This window comes from Nycticebus coucang, chromosome 7 (assembly GCF_027406575.1).
Source record: "Nycticebus coucang isolate mNycCou1 chromosome 7, mNycCou1.pri, whole genome shotgun sequence".
Taxonomy (NCBI): domain Eukaryota; kingdom Metazoa; phylum Chordata; class Mammalia; order Primates; family Lorisidae; genus Nycticebus; species Nycticebus coucang.
Genome location: NC_069786.1, coordinates 100,793,819 through 100,810,132, shown reverse-complemented (window position 1 = coordinate 100,810,132; position 16,314 = coordinate 100,793,819). Strand labels below are relative to the sequence as shown.

General features: G+C 40.5%; 1 protein-coding gene across 17 annotated transcripts in view; it reads right to left on the bottom strand.

The window, feature by feature from the left end:
* The window catches only part of ABI2 (abl interactor 2), a 122,549-nt gene that overhangs the window by 73,427 nt on the left and 32,808 nt on the right, over window positions 1-16,314 (bottom strand). For 16 of the 17 annotated variants that reach the window (XM_053596328.1, XM_053596331.1, XM_053596332.1 and 13 more), the window contains exon 2: window positions 1,988-2,155. In XM_053596328.1, the coding sequence (XP_053452303.1) occupies window positions 1,988-2,155 (168 nt within the window). Of the gene's footprint in view, window positions 1-1,987; window positions 2,156-10,266; window positions 10,382-16,314 lie in introns of all 17 variants that reach the window. The other variant, XM_053596330.1, reaches the window with a different exon arrangement.

Here is a 16,314-nt window from a genome sequence, read left to right as displayed (position 1 = left end):
CAAAGCTACAGTGAGCTATGATCATACCGCTGCATCTGAGCCTGGGCAACAGCTATACCCAGCCTGTTAAAAGAAAATTAAAAATAAACAGAATATTGAATACTACTAAATTGTTCAAAGAACAGAAAAAAATAGAAAACTTTAAAGATTTCTCCAAAAAAAGCAGGCAGATTGAAACATTTTTCATTTTAATGTTTTGTAAAATCACATTTTGCAATTAGTTTTTCTTTTTTTTTTTTTTTTGTAGAGACAGAGTCTCACTGTACCGCCCTCGGATAGAGTGCCGTGGCATCACACGGCTCACAGCAACCTCTAACTCTTGGGCTTACGCGATTCTCTTGCCTCAGCCTCCCGAGCAGCTGGGACTACAGGCGCCCGCCACAACGCCCGGCTATTTTTTTGTTGCAGTTTGGTCGGGGCTGGGTTTGAACCCACCACCCTCGGCATATGGAGCCAGCGCCCTACTCACTGAGCCACAGGCGCCGCCCTGCAATTAGTTTTTCAATACAGTATTATTTAATATGGCCCTAAAATACAGGATATAAGAACAGTGACGAAAACTATCACCTACATGTACACATTAACATTATGCAGTTACTGAGAATGTTTATGAAGCGCTTTGAAACATCACAAAAATACATTTGTTTCAGTGCTAATTTAACAGAACAGAACCAAAAATTCTGTGCCTACTATAATCATAACTACACTTAAAAAAACTATTTCCATAAAATGTATTACAAGGAAATATACCAAAATATTAATAGTGAAAAACTTGGGAAGTGGTAAAGAGGTATTTTTCCCCTCCTTTTTTCTTTTTCTCCATTTTTATGCACATGACTTTTATAATGAAAAAAGTTTGATATTTATTGCTTAAAGTTCTATACAATAAGGGCCAGGTGCAGTACCTCACGCTTGTAATCCTAACACTCTTAGAGGCCAAGGCAGGTGGACTGCTTGAGCTCAAGACCAAGAGCAAGACCCCCATCACTAAAAAAAAATGGCAGGCATTGTGGCAGGTGCCTGTAGTCCCGCTATTTGGGAGGTTGAGGCAAGAGAATCACTTAAGCCCAAGAGTCTGAGATTGCTATGAGCTATGATGCCACGGCACTCTACCAAGGGTGACAAAGTTAGACTCTGTCTCAGGAAAAAATAAAAAATAATAAAGTCCTATATAAGGAATAGTTTTATAAAGTTTGCTAGTAACTTATACTTTAATTATTGCAGTTACAATACCATCCCAGTTAACATAACTCCTACAAACAGAAACAAATTTTAAATAAGCCATCAAGTTATCAAAATTATGTTTTTAAAAACAATAAAAACTATGAAATCTGTTAAAATGCTATAAGAAACTGGACAACTTTTCACTGAGGGTTGATTATGTTAACTATATAACTGAGTCACAACAGAATCCTTTAACAGTGTTCTTTCCTATCAAAATCAAGAACAGACATTGTAGGCCTGGTTTTCTTCTAGAGTTTATTGCTTATCTGCTGACACTACAAAAAGACAATCAAAAAGCAACCAAAAAACTAAAAATTAAAGAAAACACAACCTGGGTGGCGCCTGTGGCTCAGTGAGTAGGGCGCCAGCCCTATATACTGAGGGTGGAGAGTTCAAACCCAGCCCCAGCCAAAGCGCAACCAAAAAATAGCTGGGCGTTGTGGCGGGCACCTGTAGTCCCAGCTTCTCGGGAGGCTGAGGCAAGAGAATCACGTAAGCCCAAGAACTGGAGGTTGCTGTGAGTTCTGTGATGTCATGGCACTCTACCAAGGGCGGTAAAGTGAGACTCTGTATCCACAAAAAAAAAAAAAAAAAAAAAAATTAATTAATTAAAAAAAAAACACACAACCTAATACTGGTTTTCTATTTTCCAAATCGTACGTGTGAGTTAATTCACATAATAAAACCTGCCACCAGTAGAGATAGCCTATGTTTATTATTAAATAGTTCCTCAAAGGCAAACAGAAAAATAGTGTGGTCTCACTTGTGAAATATGATTGATCGAAGATTCCATCCTTCGAAGCTGGGATGCCTGGATATCCAGCATCTGCAGGACATTGTTGGCCAAGGTGTTTATCAGATACGCAACACTTGCTAAGGATTGGGTGGTGTAGGCTTTGGTTTCTTCTAGGGCTCGCTGCTTATCTGCTGACTAGGAGAAAAAATAAGTCAGTGATCATTAATTGAAAGAAAATCCATCTCTAGCAGACTAACCCACAAAAGTACTCACCAAATTTTGTTGCTACATCTACACAAAGTCAAAAATGTCACGAAAACTAATTACTGATATCATGTAAAACCCAAAACTAAACTATTCACTGAATTCACAAATAATTTCATGTTGAATAAAGACATCTTTGCTCACATGCAAATAAAACTCTGAAGCTATTACTTGAAAAATGAGAGTCAATGGATATTTTGAGTAATGGCAGCAAGTATATATTGCTGGGAAACGTAGCATTGATTTGAATATATAAATTCTGACATTCTTTTTTCTGCTTTCCTGGATTCGTCTTTTCCTTTCACTCTGAAATATGAAATGTGGCTATGACATAATGTCTCATTAAAGTACTACTAATGTGCCAGGAGTGGTGGCTAACACCTATAATCTCAGCAATTGGGAGGCAGAGGTGAGTAGACTGCCAGAGCTCTGTTCAAGCCCAGCCTTAGCCAGCAAGACCTCATCTCTAAAAACAGCCAGGCATTGTGGCGGGCACCTGTAGTCCCAGCTACTCGAGAGGCTGAGGCAAGAGAATCACTTGAGCCCACGAATTTGAGGTTGCTGTGAGCTATGATGCCACAGCACTCTACTAAGGGTGACAAAGTGAGACTCTGTCTCAAAAAAATAAAATTATAAATTACATATTAAAACTGTCACCACCTTGAGCGGTCATTAACTGTCCAAAATTCACTATGTTCCAATCTCTTCCATAGTATACAGAAATCAGAATTAACTCTAGATAGAATTTTTTCCCCAGATGTGAGGAAGCAAAAGAATTAAAATTATTTGGAAGGAAAAAAAAACTTATTTTGAAGAGGAAACAGTTAACATAATAACCAAATAATATCATTTTAAATTGAAAAGAGTTAAGAATCACTCTTAGTTTTTTCCCTTTCTTATTCCAACCCTTAATAATCAGTCTTATCAAAGCTTAAATTGATAACAGAAATGGCGCCAAACTTAAATCCTTGCTTTTTTTTTGAGACAGAGTCTCACTCTGTTGCCCCTGGTACAGTGCCATGGCACCATAGCTCACAGCAACCTCAGACTCTTAGGCTCAAATGATTCTCTTGCCTCACCCTCAACTAGCTGGGACTACAGCCACATGTCACAATGCCAGGCTAATTTTTAGAGAAAGGGTCTCATTCTAGTTCAAGCTGGCTCCTGAACTCCTGAGCTCAGGCAATCAGCCTGCCTCGGCTTGCCAGAGTGCTGGGATTACAGGCGTGAGCCACCATGCCAGGCCAAAGATAAATACTTTTAAAAAGCAACATGCACTTCAGTGTAACTTGGTTTCTTGTACACTCAATGAATCCCCAACAATAAAAAACAAAAGTAACATGCACTCTAGGATTCCACAACAGCAATGATGCCACAGCACTCTACCTGGGGGTGGGGGGAGGAGCTCAGGAGTTCAAGACCAGCCTGAGCAAGAATGAGACTCTGTATCTACTAAAAAAATAGAAAATTTAGCTAGGCATTGTGGCAGACACTTGTACCCTGTTCCCCGAAAATAAGACATCCTCTGAAAATAAGATTTACTTACAGGAAAGATAAGACATCCCCTGAAAATAAGACCTAGCGCATCTTTGGGAGCACACCTTAAAATAAGACACTGTCTTATTTTCGGGAAAACAGGGTAGTCCCAGCTTCTCAGAAGGCTGAGGCAGGAGGATAACATGAACCCAGGAGTTTGAGGTTGCTGTGAGGTAGGCTGACACCATGGCACTCTAGCCTGCCCAGCAAGTAAGACTCTGTTTTAAAAAAAAAAAGCATGGGAATTCAGAGAACTGCTGTATCCCCAGCACTTCCCAGAAAACAATGTTTAAGGCTCGGCGCCCATAGCACAGTGGTTACGACGCCAGCCACATATACCAAGGGTGGCAGGTTCGAACCTGTCCCAGGCCAGCTAAAAAACTGCAACAAAGAAATAGCCAGGCCTTGTGGCAGGCACCTGTAGTCCCAGGCAGGCCGAGGCAAGAGAATCGCTTAAGCCCAAGAGTTTGAGGTTGCTGTAAGCTGTGATGCCATGGCACTCTACTGAGGGTGACATACTGAGACTCTGTCTAAAAAAAAAAACTGTTTAATACAAAGTAGGTACTCAAAAAAATAGTTGAACAAAATGAATGAATAAATGAGGTATAAAATGTAGGGAGAATAGACAGTATCTGGCAATATCCTTCAGAGCCCAATACTTAGAGACTGGGATATTGAGAAAGTGAAGAATTTGAAAAGACTAAAGAGGTAGAAAGACAATAAACTGCAATGTCACAGAAACCAAGAGAAGAGAATGCTTTAAGAAGAAAGACACAGTCAATGCTACCAAAAGGACAGGAAGAGCATTCAATGAAGGGCCTTGGTCATAGGAAGTTCTGATGACAAAAGCAGTTTAGTTGTACAGTAAGGTAGCAACCAGATTAAAAGCAATTTAGCTATACAGTAAGGTAGCAAACTGATTATAATGAATTAAGAAGTAAAGAAAGCACACGTAGACAACTCTTTGAAAAATGACTAGCCGGGGCGGCGCCTGTGGCTCAGTGAGTGGGGCGCCGGCCCCATATGCCGAGGGTGGCGGGTTCAGACCCAGCCCCGGCCAGGCTGCAACAGAAGAATAGCCGGGCGTTGTGGTGTGCGCCTGTAGTCCCAGCTGCTTGGGAGGCTGAGGCAAGAGAATCGCGCAAGCCCAAGAGTTGGAGGTTGCTGTGAGCCATGTGACGCCATGGCACTCTACCCGAGGGTGGTGCAGTGGGACTCTGTCTCTACAAAAAAAAAAAAAAGAAAAATGACTAGCCATACAGAAGACTAAAGAAATGGGACCACAGGGTGGCACCTGTGGCTCAAAGAAGTAGGGCGCAGGCCCCATATGCCAAAGGTGGCAGGTTCAAACCCAGACCTGGCCAAAAAAAAAAAAAAAGAAAGAAAAGAAATGGGACCACAGCTAGAATATAGGGTTAAAAAAGGTTTATTTTAAGACTGAAGACACTAGAGCATATTTACTTGCTAAGATAATGATCCAATGGGACAGGAGAGATTGGACAGGCTAAAGAGTTTAATTATAGCAACAAAATGTTTAAGAGAATATAAATTTTAGAGCTAAAATGGAGCAACTTGTCTTTGATAAGAGGAGGAAGAGAACAAGGAAAAACTTGCTACAGAAGATAGAGGAAGTTTTATACGTTTTAAGGTGGAAAGGTGAAGTTTTAGTCTAATGGCTTTTCATGCAAGAACGAAGACGGCAGAGGGGTTTTAACAAACACGAAACAAATGAACATATTGGGCGGCGCCTGTGGCTCAAGGAGTAGGGCGCCGGTCCCATATGCTGGAGGTGGCGGGTTCAAACCCAGCCCCAGCCAAAAACCACAAAAAAAACAAATGAACATATTATTTCAGTGAGTGAAAAACAGAGTACTCCATGAGATTATATATGCTAAGAATTTATACTATAGAACCTAGCACAATGGAAGAGCTCAATAAATGCCCCATTTACATTATCGGATCTCTACATAGAGCAAGTTTTCTAGTATAAAATAATGTTTAAGAAAGACAACTTTCTTGTGTTATATTAAGCTTCAAAATGTTAAAAACAAAATGCACCAGCTTGGCACCCACAGCACAGTGGTTATGGTGTCAGCCACATACACTGAGGCTGGCAGGTTTGAACCCAGCCCGGGCTAGCTAAACCACAATGACAACTGCAACAAAAAACAAGCAGGCATGGTGGTGGGCACCTGTAGTCCCAGCTATTTGTGAGGCTGAGGCGAGAGAATTGCTTGAGCCCAGGAGCTTGAAGTTGCTGTGAGCTGTGACGCCACAGAACTCTGAGGGTGACATAGTGAGAGACTGTCTCAAAAAAAAAAAAAAAAAGTACACCAAATAAATTTAAAGACAGATACATTAATCAGGCCTGGTGGTTCCTGCCTATAATCCCAGCACTTTAAAAAGCCCAGGCAGGAGGATCTCTGGAGTCCAGGAGCTTTATTCATAATTGCCAAACTTGGAAGCAACAAAGATGCCTTTCAATGGGTAAATGGTATTTCACCATTTATTTTCTTAAGACTGATGCTTAAGAAAATAAATGAAATAAATGAGTAATGGATAAACAAATTGTAGTATGTCATATAATGGATTATTATTCAGCAATAAAAAGAAATGTGCTAGTAAGCCATAAAAAAAGAAAAAGAAACATGGCGGAACCTTAAATAAATATTGCAAACTAAAAGAAGCCAATTAAAAAGGATATATATTTATATACTTTCATGATACTGCAAGGAAGTGGGAAGAAAAAAAAGGATATATACTACATAATTCCAAATACAGGACATTCTCAAAAAGGCAAAACTATGGAGATATTAAAAAGATCAGTGACTGTCAGAAGTTAGGGGAGTGCTGATGAATGGGTGGAACACAGCAATCGTCAAAGAAACTATTCTGTATGAAACTGTAAGTGAACCCTAATGTAAACTATGAATTTTATCTTATAATGATATAAATACTCAATACATCTATCAATAGATTCATACTTCAAATATACCATGCCCATGCTAATGCAAAATAGTAATACAGACAAGGGGGGGCTCCCTATACGTTCATTTTTTTCTCTAAACCTAAAACTGGTGTAATAGTCTATTTAAAAATATTAGAGAGGGGGGCAGTGTCTGTGGCTCAAAGAAGTAGGGCACCAGCCCTGTATGCCGGAGGTGGCGGATTCAAACCCAAGATGGTGACCAAGTAACAGCTACTTTGCTACCAGGCGCAGTGAGATTGGGGAGAAAAGACTCCAGGCACCTCTCTGGCTTGTGGGATCTAAGAAGAAACATCCCTTTGAGGACGCAGTGAGATAGCAAAAGAGCCTTCTGGATGCCAGGAGGAGGACAAAAGCAGTGGAGAAGTGGCAAGTGGTTGCATTCTTTCAATCTGAGGGCCATGGCTGCCGAAGCTCTAACTATAACAGCAGTGAGATTATAAACAGGGAAAGCCTTCCCTGTGGGTTGTTTTGCTTTTTTGGACGTGGGCACTCAGTTGAACTACCTTGGGAGAACTTGGGCAAGAGTGCAGATGACTTTAAGCGTTGTCTAGGGCCCCAGACTGAGCTGCTGAGCTGGAAGAGAGCTAATCAGAGGTGGGCCACATGCACAGCCATTGTGAGAGAACTGGCCCTGGCGGCTCTGCCCTCAGGGTTGCAGAGCAAGACTTGGGCTTGAAGAACTTGGGGAAGTGATCTACTCAAGAGCAGCGCCAAAGGCCCAGACTGAGACACTGGGAAAGAGTGGTGCTTTCACAGTTTGGCAGTAAGAGGACTGCCTTGCAACCTCAGCCCTCGGGGTCATATAGTGAGAAACGTTTTGGCACACTAAATAAGCAGGCAGCCACTGCAGGAGAGATCCCAATGACAAATGCTTTCCTGGGAAAGCTTCTGCATAGCCAAGGTTAACAGTTTAAAGTGTCTTTTAAGCAGCCTGAGAAGAGATTTAGGCTGTCAACCCTGCAGGGTTTGAGAAATCAGCAGAGACCTCCAGTTTCTATCTCATATAGCTGTATCAGCATTGTGATTAACATCTCATACACCAAAAGATGACCTGTTGCCCAGATGATATCCAGCAAGATATATATAGTGCTTTGTTTTTGTTTTTATTTCAACATATTCTCTCTAGATTTTTCTTTTTCGTTTTCTTTTTTCTTCATTCTTCTAGTTTAAATATAATTTTAAGGGCGGCACCTGTGGCTCAGTGGGTAGGGCGCCAGCCCCATATACCAAAAGTGGTGGGTACAAACCAAGCCCCAGCCAAACTACAATAAAAAATAGCTGGAAGTTGTGGCCAGCACCTGTAGTCCCAGCTACTTAGGAGGGTGAGGCAAGAGAATTGCCTTAGCCCAGGAGTTGGAACTTGCTATTAGCTCTGACACCACAGCACTCTACCAAGGGCAATGAAGTAAGACTCTGTCTCTAAAAAAAATAATAATAAATGAATAAAATTTTCCATTGTTGCCTTCCTTAATAATACGAACTTCCTTTTTGCTAGTGTTTCTGTCCCTATTATTTGGTTTTCCCCTCACTAATATCATGTAAGGTTTTCTGTTTGTTTTGGTATGATTTATACTGTTTTTGTCTTTCCTCTATTTGGTGGAGGTGGGATATTGTGTCATAAGAGGATGGCAAAGAGCTACTGACCTCAAGGGAACCACCCAATCCCGTACCTCCAGAGGTTGGAGGGTTTTTAAGGTTGGGTCAAAGTACCCCACTGTACATCTTGATTACTCCTATCTCCTTCTTTCTGTGCATCTCTTCTTTTTGTCACTATTCCCTTTTACTCATCCCCTCTCCTTTCTCTCTTTTTTTAAAATCTTTTTTCCCTTCTTGCTCTTCAGTCTTCTCATCCTTGTAGTCCTGTACCAAAAAGACTCATCAAAACCTTAGGCCAGAGGCACAGTAACTTAAAAGAGCAAGAGGAAGTGAAAGAAAAAAATGAGTGCAAGGAAACAAATAAAAGAAAACACTCATGAGGAAGAATCAGCAGGAAAATCCTGGCAACGTGAAAAACCAGTCCAGAGCAACCTCCCTCCCCACCTCGCAAAGTAGCTACTGCAGAGGATTCCACCTATAAAGAAATGTTAGAAATGACAGAAAGGGAATTTAAAATACAGATGATGAGAACAATGAAGGGAATTGCTGAGAAAGTAGAAAACAACCAAAAGGAAATCCAAAAACAAAATCAAATAAGAAATGAACGATATGGAGAATATAGAAAGGATATAGCAGAGCTAAAGGAATTGAAGCAATTAGGGAACTTAAAGACGCAATAAAAAGTATCAACAGATTAGACCATGCAGACGAATGAATCTCAGAGGTAGAGGACAAAGCTCTTGAGATAACTCAGATAGTTAAAGAGGCAGAAAAGAAGAGAGAGAAAGCAGAACATTCACTGACAGAATTATGGCACTTTATGAAGCATTCCAACATACGAGTTATAGGTAACCCAAAAGGGGAAGAAGAATGCCCCTGAGAAATGGAAGCCATACTACAGAATATAATAAATGAAAATTTCCCAAATATCATCAAAGATTCTAACCCACTCCTTTCAGGGTAATATCAGACCCCAGGTCGCCTCAACTCTAACAGAGCTTCTCCAAGACACACTATGATGAACATGATCCAAGTCAAGACAAAAGAAAAGATTCTGCAATTGAAGTAAACACCAATTGACCTACAGGGTCAAATCCATCAAGTCTGACTGCAGAATTCTCTAATGAAACTTTTCAAGCCAGAAGACAATGGTCATCTACCTCAATCTACTTAAACAGAACAAATTCCAGCCCAGAATTCTATATCCTGCTAAGCTAAGCTTTAAAATTGACAGAGAAATCTAATCTTTTACGGATATGCAAAACTGAGGAAATTTGCCACAACAAGACCAGCTCTACAGGAAGTACTTCAACCTGTTCTAAACACTGACCACCACAATGGACCACCAGAAAAGTAAGCACCCAGTACTTAAAGGACTGAACCTAGCTTCCACAACAACGCAATGGACTTTCACAAAATAAGATGAATAGAACACTACCACACTTATTAATTATCTCAATAAATGTTAATGACTTGAATTCCCCACTAAAGAGGCATAGTTTGGCTAACTAGATTCAAAACATAAGCCATCCATTGGGTGTCTGCAGAAAGCACACCTACCCTCAAAAGACAAATTAAAACTAAGTGTTAAGAGTTGGAAGACAATTTTTGAGGCAAATGGAAATCAGAAGAAAAGAGGGGGTGCAATCTTATTTTCAGATACATATAGATTTAAAGCAACATAAGTCAAAAGAGACAAAGATGGTCACTTCATATTGGTCAAGAGAAAAATACAACAACAAGACACTGCAATTCTAAATATTTATGTACCCAACTTAAATGCTCCCAGATTCTTGAAATAGACCTTAATTAGTCTGAGCAATATGATATCCTATAACACCATAATAACAGGGGACTTTAACACTCCTCTTACAAAGGACAGATCCTCTAAACAGAAATTAAACAAAGATATGAGACTTACATGAGACCCTAGAACAGCTGTGCTTGATAGATGCATATAGAACACTCCATCCCAAAGATAGAGAAGATACATTCTTCTCATCGCCCTTGGAACATTCTCCAAAATTGATCATATCCTAGGACACAAAACAAACCTCAACAGAATCGAAAGAATTGAAATTTTACCTTGTATCTCAGACCATGGACATTAAAGGCAGAACTCAACTCCCAACAAAAACATTCAACCCCACACAAAGGCACGGAAATTAAACAACCTTATGCTGAACGACAGTTGGGTACAGAAGAAATAAAAGAGGAAATCATTAAGCTCCCTGAGCATAACAATAATGAAGACACATGCTACCAAAACCTGTGGGATACAGCAAAAAGCAGTCCTGAGAGGAAAATTTACCACTTTAGATGCTTACATTGGAAAAACAGAAAGAGAGCGCATCAACAAACTCATAAACCATCTTAAGGAATTGGAAAAAGAAGAACAATCTAAGCCTAAACCCAGCAGAAGAAAAGAAATACCCAAAATTAAATCAGAGATTAATGACATTGAAAACAAAAGAATCATTCAGAAAATTAATGAAACAAAAAGATGCTTTTTTGAAAAGTAAATAAAATAGATAAACCTTTGGCCAGACTAACTAGAAACAGAAAAGTAAAATCTCTAGTAAACTCAATCAGAAATGGTAAAGGGCAAATAAAAACTGATGCTACAGATATACAAGAGATTATCTCTGAATACTACAGAAACACTATGCCCAAAAATTTGACAACGTGAAGGAAATGGATCAACATTTGGAATCACACCCTATCCCTTGACTTAGCCAGGAAGAAATAGATCTCCTTAACAGACCAATTTCAAGCACGGAGATTTAACAAACAATAAAAGCTCTCCCCACAAAAAAATGCCCTGGTCCGGATGGCTTCACACCTGAATTCTATCAAACCTTCAAAGAAGAGCTTATTCCCATACTGCAGAAATTATTCCCAGAAATTGAGGAGGAAGAAATCTTCCCCAATACATTCTACAAAGCAAACATCACCCTGATACCAAAACCAGAAAAAGACCCAAGGAGAACTTCAGACCAATTTCACTAACGAATACAGATGCAAAAATTCTCAACAAAATCCTACCCAATAGATTACAGCTTATCATCAAAAAAGTCAAGAACAAAGACCACAGGATACTCTCAATAGATGCAGAAAAAGCATTTGATAAAATCCAGCATCCTTTCCCGATTAAAACACTGAAGAGTATAGGCATAGGTGGCACATTTCTTAAACTGATCGAAGCTTTTTTTATTTTATATTTTAGATATTTATAATAAACTTTCTTATTAAATTTCCTCCTCTGAACACATTCTATAGAATGTTGATCAAATAGCTTCCCAAAATAATTGAACACAAGATATGAATTGGTAACAAAATAAGCTTAAGGGAAGATCGAAACTTTCTATGATGAAAGCACAGCTAATATTTTGCTGAAAAGAGTAAAACTGAAAGCTTTTCCACTGAGAACTGGAATCAGACAAGGCTGTCCTGTATCGCCATTACCATTCAACATAGTGCTGGAAGTTCTAGCCAACACGATCAGGCAAGAGAAGGAAATAAAAGGGCATCTAAATGGGAGCAGAAGAGGTCAAATTCTCCCTCTTTGCTGACAATATGACCTTATACTTAGAGAACCCCAAAAACTCAACCACAACAGTCCTGGAAGTCATCAAAAAATATAGTAATGTCTCAGGATATAAAATCAATGTCCACAAGTCAGCCTTTGTATGCGCCAATAACAGCCAAGAAGAGGCTAATTAAGGACACAACTCCCTTCACCACAGCTTCAAAGAAAATGAAATACCTAGGAATGTACCTCACAAAAGAGGTAAAGGACCTCTATAAAGAAAATTATGAAACCCTAACAAAAGAAATAGGAGAGGATATTAACAAATGGAAGAACATACCATGCTCATGGCTGGGAAGAATCAACATTGTTAAAATGCCTATACTTTCCAAAGCAATCTACCAATTCAATGCCATCCCTATTAAAATACCAACATTGTACTTTCAAGACTTGGAAAAAATAATTCATTGTTTTGTATGAACCAGGAAAAAAACCGTATAGCTAAGGCAGTTCTTAGTAATAAAAATAAAGCCACGGGCATCAGCATACCAGATTTAAGGCTGTACTACAAGGCCATAGTGGTCAAAATAGCATGGTTCTGGCACAAAAATAGAGACATAGACATTTGGAATCAAACAGAAAACCAGGAAATGAAACGAACATCATACAGCCACCTAATCTTCAATAAACCAAAATAGAACATACACTGGGGGGAAAAAATCCCTATTCAATAAATGGTGCTGGGAGAACTGGATATCCACATGTAAAAGACTGAAACTGCACCTTCTCCACTCCCTAAAATTGATTTAAGATGGATAAAAGACTTAAATTTCAAGCAAGAAATGATAAAAATCCTTAAAGAAAGCATAGGAAAAACACTGAATGATATCGGCCTGGGAAAGAATTTATGAAGAACATTTCTGTGGCAATTGCAACAACAAAAATGAACAAATGGAACTTAATTAAACTAAAAAGCTTCTGTACAGGTAAGGAGACAACAACCAAAGCAAATAGACAACCTACACAATGGGAAAGGATATTTGCATAATTCGAATCAGACAAAAGGTTGATAACTAGGATCTATAGAAAACTCAAATTAATCCACATGAAAAAAGCCAACAATCCCATATACCAATGGGCAAGAGACATGAATAGAACCTTCTCTAAAGAACCTTGTCTAAAGAAGACAAAAGGCTAGCAAACATCTGAAAAAATGCTCATCATCTCTAATTATTAGAGAAATGAAAATCAAAACCACCCAGAGATATCATCCAACCCCAGTGAGAATGGCCCACATCACAAAATCTCAAAACCACAGATGCTGGCGTGCATGTGGAGAGAAAGGAACACCTTTACACTGCTAGCTTGACTGCAAACTAATACAACCTTTTGGGAAGGAAATATGGAGAACCTTCAAAGAACTCAAGGTAGACCTCGCATTTGATCCTGCAATCCCATTATGGGGCATCTACCCAGAAGGAAAAATATCCTTTTGTCTAAGGACACTTGCACTAGACTGTTTATCGCAGCTCAATTTACAATCGCTAAAATGTGGAAACAGCCTAAATGCCCACCAAACCAGAAATGGATTAACAAGCTGTGGTATATGTATACCATGGAATACTATTCAGCCATTCAAAAAGATGGAGACTTTACATCCTTAGTATTAACCTAGATGGAAGTAGAATACATTATTTAGTAAAGCAACACAAGAATGGAGAAGCATGAATCCTATGTACTCAATTTTGATATGAGGACAATTAATGACCTAGTACACACTGGGGAGTGAGGCCAGGGCAGAGCACAGAGAGAGAGAAGGAGGGAGGTTTGTCTTGTATGGAACCAGAAAAAAACCTGTATAGCTAAGGCAGTTCTCAGTAATTAAAACAAAACCAAGGGCAGTGCCTATGGCTCTGTGGGTAGGGCGCCAGCCCCATATACCGAGGGTGATGGGTTAAAACCAGCCAGCCCTGGCCAAACTGCAACAAAAAATAGCAAGGCGTTGTGGCGGGCGTCTGTACTCCCAGCTACTTGGGAGGCTGAGGTAGGAGAATCACTTGAGCCCAGGAGTTGGAGGTTACTGTGAGCTGTGATGCCATTGCACTCTACTCAGGGCAACAGCTTGAGACTCTGTCTCCAAAAAAAAAAAAGTAAATATTTACCAACCACCAAAAACTTGGTTAAGTGTTGGCTGTTACTAGTATAGCAGTAATTTAATGAAAGTAAATTAAAACACATAAATTTTTGCAGGTCAATTAAATTTATTAAATTAAATTTGTTGGGCGGAAACAGTCTCAACTCTGCTGGCCCAGGCAAGAACCTGAGGGCCTAGCTCACAGCAACCTCAAATTCCTGGGTTCAAGCGATCCCCCTACCTGGCCCTCCAGAGCAGCTGGGACTACAGACATTGGTGTCTACCAAAATGCAGCTAATTTTTCTATTCTTAGTAGAGATGGGGTCTCATTCTTACTCGGGCTGCTCTTGAACTCCTGAGCTCAAAGGATCCTTCCACCTTGTCCCTCCAGAGTGCTAGGATTACAAATGTCAGCCACCATGCCCCACCAAATTAATAAAGCCTTTTTAAAAATAACAATCAAGGCTCAGCGCCTGTGGCTCAAGCGGCTAAGGCGCCAGCCACATACACCTGAGCTGGCGGGTTCGAATCCAGCCGGAGCCTGCCAAAGAACAATGATGGCTGCAACCAAAAAATACCTGGGCGTTGTGGCGGGCGCCTGTAGTCCCAGCTACTTGGGAGGCGGAGGCAAGAGAATCACTTGGGCCCACGAGTCAGAGGTTGCTGTGAGCTGTAATGCCACGGCACTCTACCCAGGGCGACAGCTTGAGGCTCTGCCTAAAATAAATAAATAAATAACAATCGAACCTGGAGCAACAGTGAAGCAGATAATGATCCAAAACAAAGTAAATATGTATTTGGGCTACAATCTTTCTGGATAACAATTTGGCAATACATATCAAATGTATTTAAAATGTTCATATTCTTTGAAGCCACTTCTGGAAAACTATGCTAAAGAATTAAAGAGAAATGTGGACAAAGATTTAGTTCCCAGATGTTCTTTGCACAGTTATTTATAATTCTAAGTGTAATAACATGAACTCCACAGGGTATAATCATTAACTAAATCTTTCCGCTAACCTCTATTATCTATATTAAGTCTCCTTTTCCTGCTCTGGATTACGTCACCAGCAGATTTTGTACCTCTCTATTAACTTTCAGGTATTAGAACAGTTTCATTCTTAAATAGTAAATAGTTCAGTTCAACCAAAATTGAAATCAGAATTTCAATTTTCATTCCAATTTTCCAGCTAAGGCCTAAATTTTCCAATTCCACGAAACAGAGAAGGGAAAGAAAAGACAGGTTTTTTTCACTGCTCTTCTAAACTGACTTTTTAATTCTTCCATTTCACTATGTTGCTTCTAGCTTGCTCCTCCAGGATACGAAAAGCATGGTAAAGTACAGCAAGAAGATCAATGAGGAAACTCTGGGTGGGCGTTCATGGCGCTGCTGCACTGACAGGGCTGTAATCAGCCGGCCTTCCACTCTCACCATTTCCACATCAGAATACATGGTCCTTCCACAGGGAGCCAGTTCCTCCCTGGCCCCCTGAGCCATACCCATTGCGGCCGCCCTGAACAAGCCAGATGTATTTGTGACTGAAGCCAGCTTTCCACAAAGGCTCCCATCCAGAAGGAGAGTTAAAGGACAGAAATTTAGCAAGTAACCTGGTGGATCAGAGCTGCGCCAAGAGAGAAGGATGAAGAACGCACATCAACCCTGCTGAGGTGAGCTGCGACCTCAAGGATACAAACAAAAGGTACAAAATCCATCACCAAGCGGACAGGAGTCCCCTCCTGCATGAGAACGGCTCGGAGTACCCCATAAACAAATGAGCAGTGTTCAAAAGTCCTCTCACTATACTCCATGGGAAAGACGCTCTAAAAACTGGACCTACTACCTCTACTAGGGTCCGATGGCACTCTCCTGCCAGGCATAAAACTGTGTAAAACTATATATATACTCTACCTGTAATTCTGAGCTCCCAGCACTCCCCTCCACTCTCACTCTGAGGTATGGAGGCCTGTCCCCCATGAGTCCAGATTCTTGGGTTATTTCTCAAGGGGTGTGGACAGGGCCTAGACTACAGCTGGTCAGTGTTGATTCTGCAAAACAGGAGTGAGGAGAGGACAGTTGGCTGAGAGGGAACCACACAGGAGCGGGGGTGCCCCAAGGAGCAGAGAAGCAGCCGTTTTTGGCAACAATAGGGCTCACACCTGGATATTCTGGAGTCACACCCCCTGTCTCTATGGGCAACCAGAGGAGGCTGGGCATCTTCTCAGGTGGCAACAACTGGCAGAACACATATGGGACAGAAATGCAGGCCCCATGAGTAAAGGGTTTGCCTGAGGCGGTACCAGCCTGG